The sequence below is a fragment of the Staurois parvus genome, unplaced genomic scaffold, assembly GCF_062004578.1.
Source record: "Staurois parvus isolate SC_StPar_1 unplaced genomic scaffold, SC_StPar_1.0 ptg000090l, whole genome shotgun sequence".
In the NCBI taxonomy this organism is placed as follows: Eukaryota; Metazoa; Chordata; class Amphibia; order Anura; family Ranidae; genus Staurois; species Staurois parvus.
This window is the reverse complement of record NW_028317886.1, coordinates 14191747-14210944: the sequence shown is the minus strand read 5'-3', so window position 1 is coordinate 14210944 and position 19198 is coordinate 14191747. Positions and strand designations below refer to the sequence as shown.

General features: G+C 42.1%; 1 protein-coding gene across 1 annotated transcript in view; it reads right to left on the bottom strand.

The window, feature by feature from the left end:
- The window catches only part of PLRG1 (pleiotropic regulator 1), a 77367-nt gene that overhangs the window by 17075 nt on the left and 41094 nt on the right, over nucleotides 1-19198 (bottom strand). The window contains exons 5-9 of the mRNA XM_089670432.1: nucleotides 17275-17368; nucleotides 11425-11515; nucleotides 9044-9145; nucleotides 7874-7966; nucleotides 6682-6831 (exon numbers count right to left, since the gene is read on the bottom strand). Of these exons, the coding sequence (XP_089526558.1) occupies nucleotides 6682-6831; nucleotides 7874-7966; nucleotides 9044-9145; nucleotides 11425-11515; nucleotides 17275-17368 (530 nt within the window). The remainder of the gene's footprint in view (nucleotides 1-6681; nucleotides 6832-7873; nucleotides 7967-9043; nucleotides 9146-11424; nucleotides 11516-17274; nucleotides 17369-19198) is intronic.

Below are 19198 nucleotides of genomic sequence, written 5' to 3'. Positions count from 1 at the left end.
ACATATGAAGTAAAATACATTGCTCATAAAAATTAAAGGAACACTTTGAAAACACATCAGATCTCAATGGGGAAAAATAGCATGCTGGATATATATACTGATATGGACTGGGTAATGTGTTAGGAATCTAAGAATGCCCCATTGTTTGATGGAAATGAAAATCAACCTACAGAGGGCTGAATTCAAAGACACCCCGAAAATCAAAGTGAAAAAATGATGCAGCACGCTAGTCCATTTTGCTGAAATTTCATTGCAGCAACTCAAAAGGGTACTCAGTAGTTTGTATGGCCCCCCCACGTGCCTGTATGCATGCATGACAACGTCGGGGCATGCTCCTAATGAGACGACAGATGGTGTCCTGGGGTATTTCCTCCCAGATGTGGGCCAGGGCATCACTGAGCTCCTGGACAGTCCGAGGTGCAACCTGGCGGAGTCGGATGGACTGAAACATGATATTCCAGAGGTGTTCTATTGAATTTAGATCAAGCAAGCATGGGGCCATTCAATGGTATCAAATTACTTTGTCCTCCATACTCTCGCCACAGGAGACTGGGCATTGTCATGCACCAGGAGGAACACAGGACCCACTGCACCAGCATAGGGTCTGACAATGGGTCCAAGAATTTCATACCGATACCTAATGGCAGTCAGGGTGCCATTGTCTAGACTGTAGAGGTCTGTGCGTCCCTCCATGGATATGTCTCCCCAGATCATCACTGACCCACCACCAAAATGGTCATGCTGAACGATGTTACAGGCAGCATAACATTCTCCATGGTTTTCCCAGACACTTTCCCATCTGTCACGTGTGCTCAGGGTGAACCTGCTCATCTGTGAAAAGCACAGGGCGCCAGTGGTGGACCTGCCAATTCTGGTGTTCAATGGCGAATGCCAATCAAGCTCTATAGTGCCTGTTTCTGATTGTTTGGTCAGAGACATTCACATCAGTGGCCTGCTGGAGGTCATTTTGTAGGGCGCTGGCAGTGCTCATCCTGTTCCTCCTTGCAAAAAGGAGCAGATACTGGTCCTACTGATGGGTTAAGGACCTTCTAAAGCCCTGTCCAACTCTCCTAGAGTAACTGCCTGTCTCCTGGAATCTCCTCCATGCTCTTGAGACTGTGCTGGGAGACACAGAAAACTTTTTAGCAATGACACGTATTGATATGCCATCCTGGAGGAGTTGGACTGCCTGTGCAACTTCTGCAGGGTCCAGGTATTTCCTCATGCTATCAGTAGTGACACTGACCCTAACCAAATACAAAACTAGTGAAAAACCGTAGAAAAGATGAGTAGGGAAAAAAATGTCAGTGGCCCCCACCTGTAAAACCATTCCTGTTTTGGTGGAGGTCGTCTCTTTGTTGCCCACCTAGTGCCCCTGTTAATGTAATTAACACTAAAGCAGCTGAAAATGATTAACAACCCCCTCTGCTACTTAACTGACCAGATCATTATCCCAGGAGTTTAACTGACTTGATGCTATACTCTGATTAAAAAGTGTTCCTTTAATTTTTTTGAGCTGTGTATTTCAAATCAGAATTATCTACTGAGGGGAATGTATTTAAACAGTAAAAGTTTGATGAGTGTCACATTTACTACTTTATAAACATGGACTAAAGCAGGTTCCACTGGGCTGCAGCCTTCTCCTGTCAGGCCCTGGTTTGCTGTCTTCAGTGACAGCTAAATTTTAGCTGTTGGAGCAGATGGGGACCATGACTCAGCAGGCGCCCATTGTTCTGTGCATTTTTTCTAGCCAGCTCTTCCTGCCCTGGGTGCCTAACAGTACCAGTGTGATGCACACCAGGATCCAGACTCCCTACTAGTACAGCAGATAGAGCTGGCTGGAGGATGCCTTGCAGCTTTCACCTTGTTCTGCGGGCCAGAGAATCATGAGAATATCAGGTCACGTGTCGGCTTACAAACCTGCTAGATCCGGTTGTCACTCTGCATCATAAACTAGGTGTAAATCACAAGCATTATTATCAAATCAAACCAATTCATATTAACATTGTTTTGATTTTGTTTAGTCAAAATTTCTATCAGGACTCTATTTCTATTTGACCCCAATGGGGAGGTTTCCTTCACTCCCCTTTCCGCAGCTCTCTTACCTCCTCTATGAAAATGTGTTTGTCTCTGTTTGTGTCTTCATTCAAAAGGTATGTCCTGACAGATTAGAAATAACCTGAAAGCTTCTCTACCCCTATTCTTTTTGATCCAAAAACAAAGTATTTTAGCTGGAAATGGGATTAACTTTACCTTTATACAACTACTATAAAAGGAGGGCAGCTGGAAGCTTGTGCTAGAGTTTCCAAAAGGTATTAGCCGGGAGGACAGCAAGTGTGGTGAGATACAGAAGCTAGTCCCCACACACCAAAGTGGTGTGCTGGTGACACTAGAATTTGCAATTTGATGAGCACTGTTTTCTTTTACCTTTGTGAGTATTTAATTTGGAATTGGAGCTGAATAAAGTGTTTTAAATGGAATCACACTATGTGGGATATTTTTCCCTTTGAGCTCCAGTGGAGATTTAAACATTTGCTGGCATTCGCACCCCCATAAGAAGCTTTCAACAGAGTGATTACCCTGCAACTGTTTTGCCAGTCAGTAAAATGAGAGGCAAAAGGAGTTGGTGAGTGTTGAACCATAAGGGGAGTGGATGTCACTACTCACAGTGGTGAAGTGGCTCCCACTGCTGTCAATCACAGTCAGTGAGAAGAGAGGGGGCAGGGATGAGCCATGGCTCCATGTGTGAATGGACACATGGAGCAGTGGGTGCCCCCATAGCAAGCTACTTGCTGCGGGGGCACCTGACAGGAGGGAGAGACCAGGAGAGCCTGCATGGGACCTAAGAAGAGGAGGATCCAGGCTGCTCTGTGCAAAACCACTGCACACAGCAGGTAAGTATAGACATGTTTGGTAATTTTTATTAAAAAATAAACCTTTAGAATCACTAAGTATTCAATGTAAAGGTGGATTGTTATTGTCACTTATCACTGGGTGATTTATAGCATCAATTGTTTTGGACGAACGTGCAGCCTGGAGAAAATGTTTGTTGTGTTTACTTTTATACAACCAACCAATTCGCTATCCCCAGCCCCCAACGCAAGCCTCTAACGAATCTGACTTAACTATCCCCCACCTAACCTAGACAATCCCCCTCTCCCCCTTCCCAATTCTTCCTAAACTATGAGGAAAGATCAGAGGAACTTAATGTATACTCTCTTGAGAATAGATTAAGTGGGGATATAATCAACATGTATAAATACATACAGTATCTCTCCCAAAAGTGAGTACACTCCTCACATATTTGTAAATATTTTATTCTATCTTTTCATGTGACAACACTGAAGAAATGACACTTTGCTACAATGTAAAGTAGTGAGTGTACAGCTTGTATAACAGTGTAAATTTGCTGTCCCCTCAAAATAACTCAACAGACAGCCATTAGTCTAAGTCTAAACCGCTGGCAACAAAAGTGAGTACACCCCTAAGTGAAAATGTCCAAACTGGGCCCAATTAGCCATTTTCCCTCCCCGGTGTCATGTGACTCGTTAGTGTTACAAGGTCTGAGGTGTGAATGGGGAGCAGGTGTGTTAAATTTGGTGTTATCGCTCTCACTCTCTCATAATGGTTACTGGAAGTTCAACATGGCACCTCATGGCAAAGAACTCTCTGAGGACCTATAAAAAAGAATTGTTGCTTTACATAAAGATGGCCTAGGCCAGGGGTCTGCAACCTTTAAGACATAAAGAGCCACTTGGACCCGTTTCCGAGAGGGAAAAAAAGACTGGGAGCCGCAAAACCATTGCAACATTTAAAACAAATCCGACACTGCATATATTGCAAAAAGCGCTCTGGTCATGAAGGGGGTTTAAGGGCCCAGTAAGCAAAGGGTTAATCAGGGCCACAGTGTATCGTCATAATCACAATCATAGCCTTAGGTCAGTGGTGGGCAACCTTTTTTTTCAACTGAGCCAAATCTCGCCAAAACCACGATTGAAATTTATTTTGAGAGCCACATTTTTAAAACTGAAAATACATCCCCCATATAGTAATTCATCCCCCATAGTAATTCATCCCCCATATAGTAATTCATCCCCCATATAGTAATTCATCCCCCATATAGTAATTCATCCTCCATAGTAATTCATCCCCCATATAGTAATTCATCCCCCAAAGTAATTCATCCCCCATATAGTAATTCATCCCCCCTATAGTAATTCATCCCCCACATAGTAATTCATCCCCCACATAGTAATTCATCCCCCACATAGTAATTCATCCCCCATATAGTAATTCATCCCCCATAGTAATTCATCCCCCATATAGTAATTCATCCCCCAAAGTAATTCATCCCCCATATAGTAATTCATCCCCCCTTTAGTAATTCATCCCCCCTTTAGTAATTCATCCCCCATATAGTAATTCATCCCCCCTATAGTAATTAATTCCCCATATTGTGTCAATTCACTTACCTTTGCTCCGCGCGTTCCTCTCGCCGTGTTCCCGCGCCGTTCCGGTCTTCAGGGCGGACTGTGAGAGGAGAGGAGTTCGTCACGCTGCCCCGCCTGCATCCTGACAGCCAATGTTTGCCACGCTCCGCGGGCCGGATTAAAAGGTCCGCCGGGCCGTAGTTTGCCCATTGCTGGGCTAGCTGCAGAGTCCTGACTTTTGGGGCGGCCGCCCGAGAGGAGGGAGGGGAGCGGGCGCCCGGTACACAGAAGAGCCGCATTAAAATGTGTAAAGAGCCGCGGCTTGCCGACCACTGAGCTACGGCAACCCTATTGCCTGTCACCTGGTGGGCAGTCTGCTCCGGAGCCGCAGCAAAGGTGAAAAAGAGCCGCATGTGGCTCTGGAGCCGCGGGTTGCCGACACCCGGCCTAGGCTATAAGAAGATTGCCAAGACCCTGAAACTGAGCTGCAGCACAGTGGCGAAGACCATTCAGCGGTTTAACAGGATAGGTTCCACTTAGAACAGGCCTCGCCATGGTTGGCCAAAGAAGTTGAGTGCATGTGTTCAGAGTCATATCCAGAGGTTGTCTTTGGGAAATAGACGTATGAGCGCTGCCAGCATTCCTGAAGAGGTTGAAGGGGTGGGGGGTCAGCCTGTCAGTGCTCAGACCATACGCCACACACTGCATCAAATTGGTCTGCATGGCTGTTGTCCCTAAAGATGATGCACAAGAAAGCCCACAAACAGTTTGCTGATGACAAGCAGACTAAGGACATCATGGTTTACTTGAATCATGTCCTGTGGTCTAATGAGACCAAGATAAACTTATTTGGTTCAGATAGTGTCAAGCGTGTGTGGCGACATCCAGGTGAGTACTACAGTCAAGCATGGTGGTGGGAGTGCCATAGTCTGGGGCTGCATGAGTGCTGCCGGTGCTGGGGAGCTACAGTTCATTGAGGGAACCATGAATGCCAACATGATAATGACCCCAAACACACCTCCAAGACGACCAACTGCCTTGCTTAAGAAGCTGAGGGTAAAGGTGATGGACTGGCCAGGCATGTCTCCAGACCTAAACCCTATGGAGCATCTGTGGGGCATCCTCAAACAGAAGGTGGAGGAGCGCAAGGTCTCTAACATCCACCAGCTCCGTGATGTCATCGTGGAGGAGTGGAAGAGGACTCCAGTGGCAACCTGTGAAGCTCTGGTGAACTCCATGCCCAAGATGGTTAAGGAAGTGCTGGAAAATAATGGTGGCCACACAAAATATTGACACTTTGGACCCAATTTGGACATTTTCACGTAGGGGTGTACTCACTTTTGTTGACAGCAGTTTAGACATTAATGGCTGTGTGTTGAGTTATTTTGAGGAGACAGCAAATTTATACTGTTATACAAGCTGTACACTCACTACTTTACATTCTAGCAAAGTGTCATTTCTTCAGTGTTGTCACATGAAAACATATAATAAAATATTTACAAAAATGTGAGGGGTGTACTCACTTCTGTGAGATACTGTAGGTGGTCCATACTGATTACTGAACTCTGTGTAGAGTTATTCATTTAAGGTCATCACAGAGGAAAAAGGGGGCACTCTAAGTCTGGGGAAAAAAAAAGACATTTAACCTCCAAATACAGAAAAGGCTTCTTCACAGGCCAGTTCAGTAGACTGTTTTTAAAAAAAGGCCTAAATTCTTTCCTAGATACATAAAATATAACTGAATACTAATATTTATAGGTAAAGTCGATTCAGGGCATATCTGATTGACTCTTTGGGGATCAGGAAGGATTGTTTTCCCCTGCTGGAGCAAATTGTATCATGCTTTATTGGGGGGGGGGGGGGTTGCCTTCCTCTGGATCAACTGTGGGTATAGGATTGTGTATTTATACAATTGTTTATAGTTTTTTTTCCCCTTCTATTGGTTGAACTTTATGGACTTGTGCCTTTTTTTAACCAGACTATATAACTGGCAGCCTCCTCTTGCCCAAAATATCCTCCAATGGTGACTCTGAAAGTAATTTTTGTTCACAGAAATAATTCTTAAATTAGCATCTCTTCTGAAGCTCTTAATTCATTCCGTTAAGTTAAATTTGTACAGTACCCAAGTATGTTCAGTTCAATAGCAAGAAGATAACTAAAGCAATGCTGATACACTTTTTCTAAATGTTAAACATAAACCATGGCAAAAGGAATCCTTAGCATAAAGCATTGTTTACAATATAATAAATACCTTATTGTATTCCAGATCCCAGCATTTCACCTGCTTGTCCTCACCACAAGAAAACAAATATGGACTCCTGGCGCTTACAATTACTCCCCGGACAGTGCTTATGTGTCCAGTTAAGGACAGCTTTAATTTACCGCTTGCCAGATCCCAGATCTCAAGAGAAGACAGAAGACACATTAAGTTCTGTGCAGCTCATTGTTAATATTTGAAATACTCTCCATAAACAAAGAATCTTATTAAAACTATGGCTCAAAATTCAATTCAGAATTATTCACTGTGCTAACAGGATCTTTCCCTGGCCTTCTTATACTGGACAGAGTTGTGCTGTTCGATTCAGGCACAGCAAGCAAAGCAAACTCCAGTGACTGCATCAGCAGATGTATCGAAAGGTTAAAAATAACTTGGTCATGTCTTAGGGTAGATTTAGACATGCGTCTAAATCACCCCTGCCTCTGAAGCCCGATCCACGTATGGATTGCGCTCCAGAGGTTACTAACTGGCAGAGAGGAAGCAATGCAATCTAACCTTTAACCCCTGTGTATGTCAAATTTATAACTTTCCATATGCTGGGACATGCACAGCATGAATGCACCCTTAACAAGTGTCAACTGACAAAAATGACAGTGTACTACTAAGGTCTGCACATTATCAAGATCCCAATTCAAAAAAGCACCCTGGGGATTAATTGATATTAGGGGGTGTGGCCAAAAAGCTTGTGGGAAATGTGTGTTGATGCCAAATCAGCAAGAACCAGAAATCCCAAGACATTTTTCCATCATTTTTAATCTGTCCTAAAAGTAGTTGTACTTAGTACTAGTTAGTTGTTTCTAATACAGTGATCACTGAGTATAAATGCTAAGTGTGTATGTATTCTACCTATATAATATTAAAATAGTACTTGTCATCAGTTACTTATGATACATTTACATACATGTAATATATTTAATGACAGTTATTATGACCAAACACTAAGATTCATTAAATCTAGGATGTTACTTTAACAGAAATTTACTTGTTGAGGGCATTGATTCTCACTTCCTAGCATGAAAAAGAAAATTACTTTTTCTTTACAGCACTAAAAAGCAGCTAAAACTGGCATGCAGAAAATTACAAAGACACAATGGGAGCACTAGAAATTATACCCTTCGGCACAATGAATCATAAAAGATCAGTTTCAATACTGCAGTCCTCTTACCTTAATTGTCCGGTCTGCTGAGCCTGTGACAAACCATTGGTTTCCAGGTTCAACTGCTATGCATCGCACCCACCCCAAGTGACCACTGATGACCTGTACAAAAAGCACACATTTTGTTTACATAAAAGCTAGATACATTTATTGTATTTCACAAAAATCTGAAAATTCTCCCTCAAATGGTAATCTGTATATCAAGGAATGTGATCAGCCTTTTCTGTTTAGCAACTACATAGATAAGCCGGGTAATCTTTTAGAGCAGGGGTGTCAAACTGGCGGCCCTCCAGCTGTTGTGAAACTACAAATCCCATCGTGCATCTGCCTTTGGGAGTCATGCTTGTAACTGTCTGTCTTGCAATGCCTCATGGGACTTGTAGTTTGGCAACAGCTGGAGGGCTGCCAGTTTGACTCACGTGTTTTAGAGTGTCTGCTGTTTCCAATCAGGCTAGACTTGATCCACTTTTGTACTAAGAGCAAGGGGCAATGTTATTTTCTTAAAAAGCAGGAGGCACAGTATGTATTTAATGCAATGAGCAAATATACCTGCTCCCTTGTAAATATAGTATATATATTTACTATATGGAAAAACAATGTTTAAAAAATGTTTTATTCCCCAGATATGGACAGAGGGCCAATTAGGCCAATATGCAGCCAAACTATAAATGTATTTAACTTGCATAAAGTTGTGCAAGTATGTTAGCTTGCATCAGTGCGGGATATTGAAACTATGGCTCTTAAGTAAGTAGGGTTTAGAAAACAAGAAAAGAGAGTACAACAAAGCAGGTTATGACGTCAATCAAATGGAATCAAAAATCTCTATTAATGTTTGTAACAAGAAAATGTTATGATGTATTTTTGTTCTAAACATTCAAATACATTTAGTTGTCATATCTCCAAGAACACACTACTAAATGATAGTGGAGACATTATTTACACTTTAATGTAAGATGTCTTCATGCTATAGAAGGGCTATAAAAAGTAAATGGTTGCCATTATTTGTTCATCTATTTATGGCGAATGCAATCAATCAATATTTGCAGTTATTGAACTATGTGAAAACAGTTATATAGCAAACGTGGTTGAAAAAAGTCACAGATCGATCAAGTTCAACCCCTATGTGTGCGCTTTATCTGTTTGAAAAACAATCCCTACAAGACATAAGCCAATACTCACTCTATACAGTTTCCATGGTGGGTGCCACTGTGGTTTTGGCATGGTTGGGGCTTTCTTTGCTAGTAATGCAGAGGCTTTTGTTCCACCAGATTCCATGGAAGCCTAGAACATAACCATAAAAATAAAAACTTAAATTTGAATATCACGAGCAAATATGAGGATGGTACTTCCGAATTCAACCTGGAACAGGTATGTAGATCAGGGAAAGCCAAAAAGCCTCATTTGCATACAAGTTATGGGATAGTGAAATTGAGCAAGAAGCTTGTATTTCAAGAAAATCAATTTGGCAGTCTGCATGTGTTCTTTAAGCAAACAAAAGTAGCTACTAAAAATTAACAAACTACAAAACCAGGCCCTTGGTGTAAAAAGGTTTATGCATACTGTAAAATCTTTTTATCGGAAGTCCACTGTGGGATACAGTGCTGATGAGGAGATTAAGTGGGAGTTTGGTTTCTAATCTGTACAAGATACTTCTCTACAAAAAGCAGGGCCATGAACTGACAGTGTAGGGGCTGCACAGCAAAGCAGAGAAGATGCTGATGCACTGGAAAAATGGGAACGTTTATGCATCCTTGATGTCCACAGAACCCAGAAAGTAAAAGACTTGGTGGATTCCACGCAGAATGTATTATTTTGAATCAAGACTTTCATAGCTTTGAGATCTAATATGAGGAAATTGTCCCCTTTGGGAACTGTAAACAGGCTGGGATAAAAACCTTAAAACCTCCCTGTCATATGAACTGGGGCAATGACAACTTGGCCCAGAAGACCTGAGAAGGCAAAATGGAGATCTGCTAATCTGTGCAGTGTCACAAGAAGGTTTGAGGAGAAAAACCAAGAAAGGGAAGAGAACTCCAATTTGTATACCAAATTGAAGTATACCACTTCCTGCACTAGTGTCTGAGAAGTGTCCACAAAGGTTAACAAACAGCCCCTAACTCTAGAAAGTGTGGGCACATCTTCATGCAGAGGAAGGCTTGTCTCAGGGGCAAAAAAGAGGGAGACAACTTTGCAGTCTGTTCCTCAGGTTTCTTCTGCTAAAGAAGATGGGTGTTCCTGCCTCTGGTATCATCCTTGATATGGTATCAATGGTAAATCTGACACTCCAAATGCAGATCAGGCGCTTCTTGGATGCAGTTTAAACACATTATGTGGTTTAAAGAGATATGCCAGGAAGCTTACAGCAAACTTTTACAACTGAAAGTTAAAGCTACAGCCAATTGCTCCATGCTTTCTATCAGCAATAATCCTTAGTAGTGATAACATCTATTTATGGGAATTTGCTCAGTCAGTCATTATCAGTCAGTAAGCTAATAACCATGGTGAATGAGGACCAGGCCCTGGTGGTGGAGAACAGAGCTCCAAAGAAAAATGCATCCTCTACCAGTATGATAGTAGCTTTGATAAGACAGGACACTGCTAGATCCAAAGTGGGGTAGACTGACTTTTTTTGCAAAATCTTCCCCAAATGGTTATAAGATTAATAAGCCTTTGCAGGCTTAGGGGCTCTAAAGTACTCAAGACTAGAAACGGTACTAGCAAAAGCAACAGGCTGATCATCTAGTTTCAGAGCGGTGCATACCACATTGATAACAAAACAGTCTCCTAACTTGAAAGTAATAGCAGTGGACTGCAACTCCTCAAGGGCAAGCTGATCAGGCAAGGACGACAGTGACTCAGAATCAGAATTTCCAAGGCTGAGAAGTCACCAAGGCTACATGTAAGAAACAGAAACTGCATGAGAAAATGTGGGGGCATGCTTGTGGCCCCTGTGGTCAGTGTCAGAATATAACTGGGTAATATGGGCCATAAAGTCGTGAATTACTGTAATGAAGGGCAGGAGGAATGGGCAGAGGAACCAGCTCCACTAATGGAGTTAAAAGACTCAGATGATAATTTGGACTCTAGAAACAGGGGGCAACAGCATTCCCAGATGTAGACATTGGCACCATCAGGAGGTGCACTGTAAGCAGCTCCAGACCATTAGCAGGGTGTGGGCTGGGGGCACTCATTACAGTTGGACTGCTTAAGTGTTTCTGCCTTTTTTCACAAACCAACAACCACTGTGACTGTGTTCACCCAATGGGGGTAGCCTTGACTCAGGTTATTTTTACCTAATTTCATCCATTCCCTTCAAAAACATGCTTACTATGAATTCAACTTAAAAAAAGAAAAAAAATACAATATATTCTGCATGTACTGATTACTGTAAAATTGAACAATTATAATTATCAGTGCAGTAGCCAGACTCCCAAGGGCTGGTGATGCTGCAATTTCTGAGAGAGCCATTGCAGAAATCCAGTGTTCATGTGTACATATCCCAACATTATTTCCATGCCACACAGTGTTTACCAATATATTACTGTCTAGACTAACTTTACCATTGATAGACCAGGGGGCTGTGAGCGCTCAGGAATTCCAGCTTGTCTGTAGATATCTCCAACACTAGCAGCTGTGCGCTGTGCATCTAACCTGTTTATAGGCATAAGATACAGATTTCCATCAAACATTTTTTTTAAATAAGTGTATACAAAATTATTCAGTTATTCCGTAATAAGTAGAACCAAAAATAAATAAATCTCCAACTATATATGGCAAATGCAACTGTATTATTAATCTGTTATCAATATTTGCAATGTCTGTTGAAGCGGGGCTTTAGTTATAATGAAACTGTATAGTGTTTAACTGCTAGCCTACAGGGCACTTATACCCCCTTCCTGCCCAGGCCAATTTCCAGCTCTCAGCGCTGTCACACTTTGAAGTGTGCACTGATGCACACTGTTAGGCGGCACTGATTGGCAACACTGATAGGTGGCACTGACTGGCACTGATGGGTGACACTGAAAGGCAGCACAGATGGGCACTGATATGTGGCACTGATAGGCACTGGCACGTGGCACTGTTCGGCACTGTTCAGCACTGACAGCTGGCACTGAAGGTGTGACAGGTAGCACTTCTGGGGCCACACTGATCATCAGGGCACACTGATCATCAGTGCCCCGATGATCAGTGTACATGTCCCCTCCGCGGAATGCCGATTACCGGCTCTCCTCTCCTCTCGAGCTGTCAGCGTGACAGCTCGTGAGGAGAGAAAAGCCGATAACAGGCATTTCCCTGTTTACATGTGATCAGCTGTGATTGGACACAGCTGATCACATGACCGAGCCGACATCTTCGGCTCTTTCCGTGGATCGGTATCCGCTGTGTCCGGTGAGGATGGGAGAACATCATAGGACGTCCTCCCAGAACGAGAGAACCACCTTGCGCCCGTCATTGGACTATATGGCAGGCGAGAGGTGGTTAAATATTACTATGCATAAATAAAGCCTAAAAAATGTATGGGTACCTGCCACATATTGCCTTTCATACTTTTTAAGCTCCACCTTTATTTATCTCGGCTTTCTGTTCCACTGACCTCAAGTTCTGCCTTCAGATGAGGCATGAGGGAGAAGCCAGTGCATACACATAATGTACAGTACAGTGGAGTCTGTTCATTTGCGTTTTTGAGTTCTCACTCTACAAACGTAACAACGTATGTTACTTATTGTGGCATCTCAGGGATGCCAGTAACAGATACATGGGGTAAATAAGCGGAGAGACATAAAACCATGAAAACACAACAGAGCACATCGTTTTGATACAGAATTTTGTTAACTGTAAAAAAAAAAAAAAAAAGGAATTTTGACTTACCTGCAAATTCCATATCTTGGAGTAGAGTACAGGACACAGGCAAAATATTTATAGAACGTGGGTTATAGGTCCAAATTTTCAGGTGATTGAACACTGGCAAAGCTTTCAAGGGATATGCCCCCTGGGTGCCTACCCTACCCTACTCCATGAGTCCTCAGTTGTGTGGCAAGGAATGTAGAGTAACCAAAGAATGGAAGGAAGACTTCATGTGTCCTGTACCAAGAAACGGAATTTACAGGCGAGTAAAAATTCCTCCTAATCGTACAGTACAGAACACAGGCAAAGTATTCACAGAACCAGGGACAAGCCCAAGCATGAATGAGAAGGATGAGCAACAACTAGGCAAACAGAACTGTGCCAAAATGCCCAACAACAAAGTACCTTGAAAAGAAAGCTGCAACTGCAGAAGACTGCATGTTCACTTGGTAGAATGGTAGAAGGTATAAACAGACAACAGCTTTGCAGCTTTACAAAATTCAGTTACAGAGGCCTGATACCAGAAAGCTCAAAAAAACTTTAACTGATCTGGTGGAATGGGTGCATAAAAGTGCAGGAAGAGATTTGTTCTCAAGAGTGTATACTCTAGCAAACAGATGTCTTATCCTTCAAGTAATGGTGAACTTGAAAGCAGGCTGTCCCTTGAGAGGCCATGAGAACAGAATAAATAGGGAATGCTTTGAAGTAGCCTCTAATAGCTCTGTCAATATCAAGGTAGTGAAGAGATTTCCTTTTGATGCTTTCAAGCAGGGCATACAACTGATAGGACTATGTCCTCACTGAGGTGGAAGCCTGATACCACCTTAAGAAGAAGGGATGGACTTGGACGTAAAACTACATTGTCACTGGATGGGGAACAGCTCCCTTCAAAAGACAGAAACTTTTTTTTTTTTTTTAACAAGGGAGTGCAAAGCCAGGGGTCTTTGCATGGACAAGGCCCAAACCTTACCATTCTGACTGCTTAAGGCCAAATTCTGGTCAAGAACTAGTTGAAGGGAGGCCAGAATATTCAAGGGAATAATCTCTGGGACTGAGTTGCCTGTGAAGGAATCAAGGATTTCCAGGAACAAAAGCACCCCCCCCCCTCCCATCTCTTAAAACCTGGGCTTCAACAGCCAAGCTGTTAAAGGCAAAGACTTAAACAGGGTGAAAAAGAGCACTGAGAGAGCAGGCCAGGGGTCATCAACTAGAAGTCTGAGTATGTTTGTGCACCAGGTTCTTCTGGGCTAGTTTGGTGCAATGAGAAGCACAATCTTCCTCTATTGCTTTGTCTTTTTGAGCAGACGAGGCAGATTTGCACTGGGAAAAAGTCATAGATTAATCTGAATTTAGACCAGGGAATTACTCTCTATTGTTATAAGCTCCATGTTTTTGATGGGAAGCTAGGCTTCCAAAAGGTGACCACGTTCTCTGGACCGTGAAGGACTGAAACACTCCTTCCCAGCATGAAACAATGGAATCTGTTATCACTTTGCAATCATAAGGAAGGAAAAATGTCCCTACTGCTAAGGCTGGGCTGGAGGTCCTTAAAGTTATGGAATACCTTGCTTGGTTGGTTGGAGAGGAACATGGCTAGGTCAAGAGAAGGAGCAGATTTATTACTATGAGATATTGTGTTGGAAAGGTGTTGAATGAATTTGAAGTTGAAGCCTGGGTAGGGAGGACAGGTGCTCCATGTTTGAGGAGGCAGAGGCTCCTGAGGAGGGGAGTTTTGGAATCTCTCTGTTGAAGTAAAACCTTCACTCTAGTGACATCTTTGATGACTTGGTCAAGTGCCTCCATAAAAAGGCATCCCGAAAGAGCAGAGCTGTATGGCGCATTTTGCAGGCAGCTTCAGCTGTCCAGGCTTTGTGCCATAAGATTCTGCACATGTTAAAAGGATTAGATTAGAGCCATTCTGGAGATTTGTCTTATGGCATGTTCAAGTGCTTCTACAAAAGAGCAGGGCAGAAGGCAATTGCTGCAAGTGATCCATTAAAGCACAGTCCTGAAATATAGGATCCTCTTGGATGTTCATTGCTCTAGTCAAGGTAGCTCTAGATTGACATTTCATTGATGAATTTGCAGCAATAGCTGGTTGCAGGGCTAGGCCTGCCAGAGTAAAGAGAGCCTTTAGAGGTGTCTCAAACTCGAATGCAAAATCCTTGCAAAAAGGTACACCTTCAGTCAGCACAGTGAGATTTTTTTTAAGACTAAGAGAAGAGGATTAATCACAAAAACAGACAAATTTTTAGTGAACGTATTTTCCACTGGATGAATTAAGTGAAAATCATTTCCAGAATAATCCAATCATTACAAATTGCCCATTCTATTTGTTCATGAACAGAGAATGTCTTGACAGCTTATGCAGGTCTCTTTGTACCCAAAGGGGCCTGGTGAGATGCAGGAGAATCAAGAACAACAGTGCCAATACTTTTGAGCAAGACAGCAGTGAGCTTCTCCACATTATCAAGCATGTTACGTGAAGCTCCTGATTCAGGTTTAAGAGTGTGTTGAGGAAGAAAGAAAAAACAAAAAACTTTTGCAGCCTCCTCTACTACTATTCTTGTCTGTGTCTGCTTGTCTAAGGCAGGCATTTCAGGATCTGGGACAGGTAGAGGCAGAGGAGTTGAGGAAGTGGCATGACATTTTGTAGCCCTAGACAAAGATGGCTGTATTAGGGATGTTAGCTGTCCGGGGTATTGTGACAGATGCAGAACATTTTGCTTTTATCAGGTAGGTCACTTGTTATGTGTCAGAGATAGAGATAGAATTGGATACAAAGAACAGTGTTAAAATTGGTTCCTGCAAGGAAAGCATGGTCACTTTGTAGTGTAATGTGTTGTGTGGCCCTCAGCAGAGAGAATGTTTGCTAGAGATTTAACCAGGTCTAATGCCACAGCTACAGGTGAGGTATTCCCCTGTGGGGTACTCACCGAGAAGGGTGCAAAATATAGGGTAAGCGTATCTGAAAGGAGCATGCAACAACCCAAACGTAGACCATCCTGTAACGAATCCATGTGGCAAAAGGACGGGAGTGAATGCCCAATGGCCAATCAGTGATCACATGATCGGGACCTCAGACAGAGGTCCCGTACAGCGATCGGTGTTCTGCTGTGTCTGGAGGACACAGCAGGCACCGGATCGCGGTGCATGCGCTCCCAGGGAGTGCGCACGGATGTTTATAAACGGTCACCTGCTCCTGCACTGCTCCCGTTTGGCCGTTTATGTACATGGGCAGGACTGGAAATGGTTAAAAGGGCTCCTAGTGGAAGTGGCGGTAAAGTGGGTGCAATGTGATGTCACACCTGATACAGGAGGTCTAGGTGATTTAATTTTAATTTGAAAAGTTTACACTACAAAGTCTATACATTCCAAACATAACTCCTGTTTTTATAACAACATTCAGGGGAACCTTGTCTTACCTGTCCACAACACTGGACAGCTTATAAAGCCCCTCATGGTGGGCATAACCCCAGAGGGGTTTTCAGGGTCTGGGTTCAATAGCGATGGACCATAATCCTGGACCTGTATAGTATTCTGCAACTGACTACCACATGTTGCACTGCCAAACAGGATCCAGTGTCCAGTGTATTGCTGATAATGATGTACTGCCTCTATTTTGATATTGGAAGGCCGTGAAAGAGATGACTGAAGAGTTGAAGAAAAGAAAGATAAAACAATAAAATAATCTACTAGTTAAGCTAAGAGTGATTTTGCCGCAATGGAGAAAAGGTCCATTACCTTAGGACACTAGAAAGAGAGAAACGGAGGATTCACAGAATGGGGTAGTGCTATAGGAGAGGTGTCCAGGGGGATGTCTTTGAAAGCTTTGCCTGTGTCCAATCACTTGAAATTAGGAGCCTATAATCCAGGGTCTATTAATAGCTTACCTGTGTTCTTTACTGTACAATTAAGATATTTACTTATGAAATTACAGTTTCTCTTTAGCTTTATTAAAAGGATAAGGGCAGGTAATATAACTGGATAACTAAACTGTCCACCAGCCTCTACAAAAATGTAATAACATTTCATAACGAGGATGCCTTGAAATACTTGATTGGAAGTGCTTAGCCAAATCTGTGAGCCATTTGTGCTAAATTCTTGCCCCAAAAATTAATAGGGTGAAGGAAAGTGAACTGCCATGGGGAATTATGATGGTCCACTGATACATGTATCAAGAAGCGGATAGGGAATACTGTTAATTGCTATTTCAGTTACTTAGTCCCACAGCGCATGTGCTGGGCTGTAGCTACACAACAGTGCTTGGATGGCTATTAGGACTAGCCAAGCAATTAAAAAAAAAAAAAAGTTTTCCGAAACAGCTTTCCTTATTCATTAGGAAAGCAATGAGTAAAATGGAAAATTACATAATAAACAGCAATTAATGAGCAATTTAACCTTTCAATGATCTGACTATAGTCACCAAATTATGGTTTCAGTTCAATACTATACCTCACTGCAATATTATATATATATATATATATATATTTTATTTTTTTTTCTTTTTTTTTTTTTGAGATAAGTCGAAGAAATTCCTCAATATAAGCTTCATAAACATGTACCTTGATTGTGAAGGTGGAAGTGCCAAAGCCAGAGACTGTGCGGCTGATTCACTAGGCATTCTCTGGATCTGAGTATCAGCTGTCAAAGCAAGACCTAGGAAAAGTGGGGATAACACACAACATTAAGAAAGCAGTCTGAAGATGGCTTTGCACACCACATGCGGAATACATTCTAGCTCTTACTGGTCTGTGTATCTGCAATTTTGGAAGTGTGGAATACAGTTAGGTCTATATATATTTGAACACAGGCACAATTTCAGTTTTTTTCAGGTATTTACCTAAACATATTCAGGCTATAGTTATATAATGGATATGGGCTGAAAGTGCACACTCTTAGGTTTAATTTGAGGGTATGTACATCCAAATTGGAGGAATGGTTTAGGAATTACAGCTCTTAAGAGTAGCCATCCTTCCTTTTTCAAGGAACCAAAAGTAATTGGACAATTGGATCAAAAGCGGTTTCATGGCCAGGTGTGGGCTACTCCATTATTTCTTCATCAATTAAGCAGGTAAAAGGTCTGGAGATGATTCTAAGTCTGGTATTTGCATTTGGAATCTATTGCTGTGAACTTACATCATGTGTTCAAAGGAGCTGTCCATGCAAGTGAAACAGGCCATTGTAAGGCTTCAAAAACTAAACAAATTCATTGATGATGTGAGAGAAGATAGAAGCAGCTGGATGAATTCTGCAGCTTTTAGAGATATACTGTCAGCCCAGACTCAGCCAAATGCAGCAAAGTTGATTGGACGAGGCTTCACAGTACAGATGGACAGTGATCCAAAACACACTGCAAAAGCAACCCAGGAGCTTTTGAAGGAAAAGAAGTGGAATATTCTGCAGTGGCCGAGTCAATCACCTGATTTCAACCCAATTGAGCATGCATTTCACTTGCTGAAAGCAAAACTAAAGGCAGAAAGGCCCACAAAGAACTGAAGATGCTTGCAGATAGAGCCTGTCAAAGCATCAGAAAATAGGGAAACCCAGTCTTTGGTAATGTCCATGGATTCCAAATTAAACCTGAGAGTGTGCACTTTCAGCCCACATCCATTATATAACTATAGCTTGAATATGTTTTGGTAACTACCTGAAAAAAACTAAAATTGTGCCAGTGTCCAAATATATATGGATCTAACTGTATGTACATTACATAGCAGTGCCTGGCATTTAGAATCATAGCTCCTGAGCATGGGAAGAAGCATACCCATATAAAAAGCAATTGTTTATAAAATTAGATTTATGAATAGGCAAATATATAGTACAGATAGGTACATCAACAGCTCACACTGAGATGAAGCACAAATATGATTGTTGAACAGATACATATCTGATTGTTGAACAATGTATGCATCAACCAGTTGAAATGACAAGAAATAACATTACTTTTGCCGATAGATATGCAGCACATATTTTAAGATGGCCTGACAATGTACATCTCTTTTTTTTACTAAACAATTTCAGTCAGCACTTTCCACTGATCTGCCATGCCAAGAGCAGGTGTAAACAGAGGCAAGCAGATCAAAAGTAGCAAGTATTAATGAGAAATACACTTCTAGTGAACAAAGAAAAGCAGTGGCTACTTGCAGATGATCATAAAATTTAGTTGACAAGTCTGGCTTAAATGGTCTGGATCAAGCATGGAGCAAGTGGAAAGTGAAGTTAAAATGATGTTAACTTGATATCTACACACCTATTCCAGGACATTGGTATAAAAGTATTATGGGATCACCGTGCCAACCAATCAGAAGAAGAGGTCAGCAATGGCAGTCAATTAGTGCCCTTATATTACAGGTATCCTTTAACCTCCTTGGCGGTATGATTCTTTCCGATTTTTTGTGCTGAAAGCGGTACCATTTTTTTGCATGGAAATATGTAGTTTTTTATTGTAGGCTGTAATTTTTAGGAATAACTCACTGAAATCTGTCC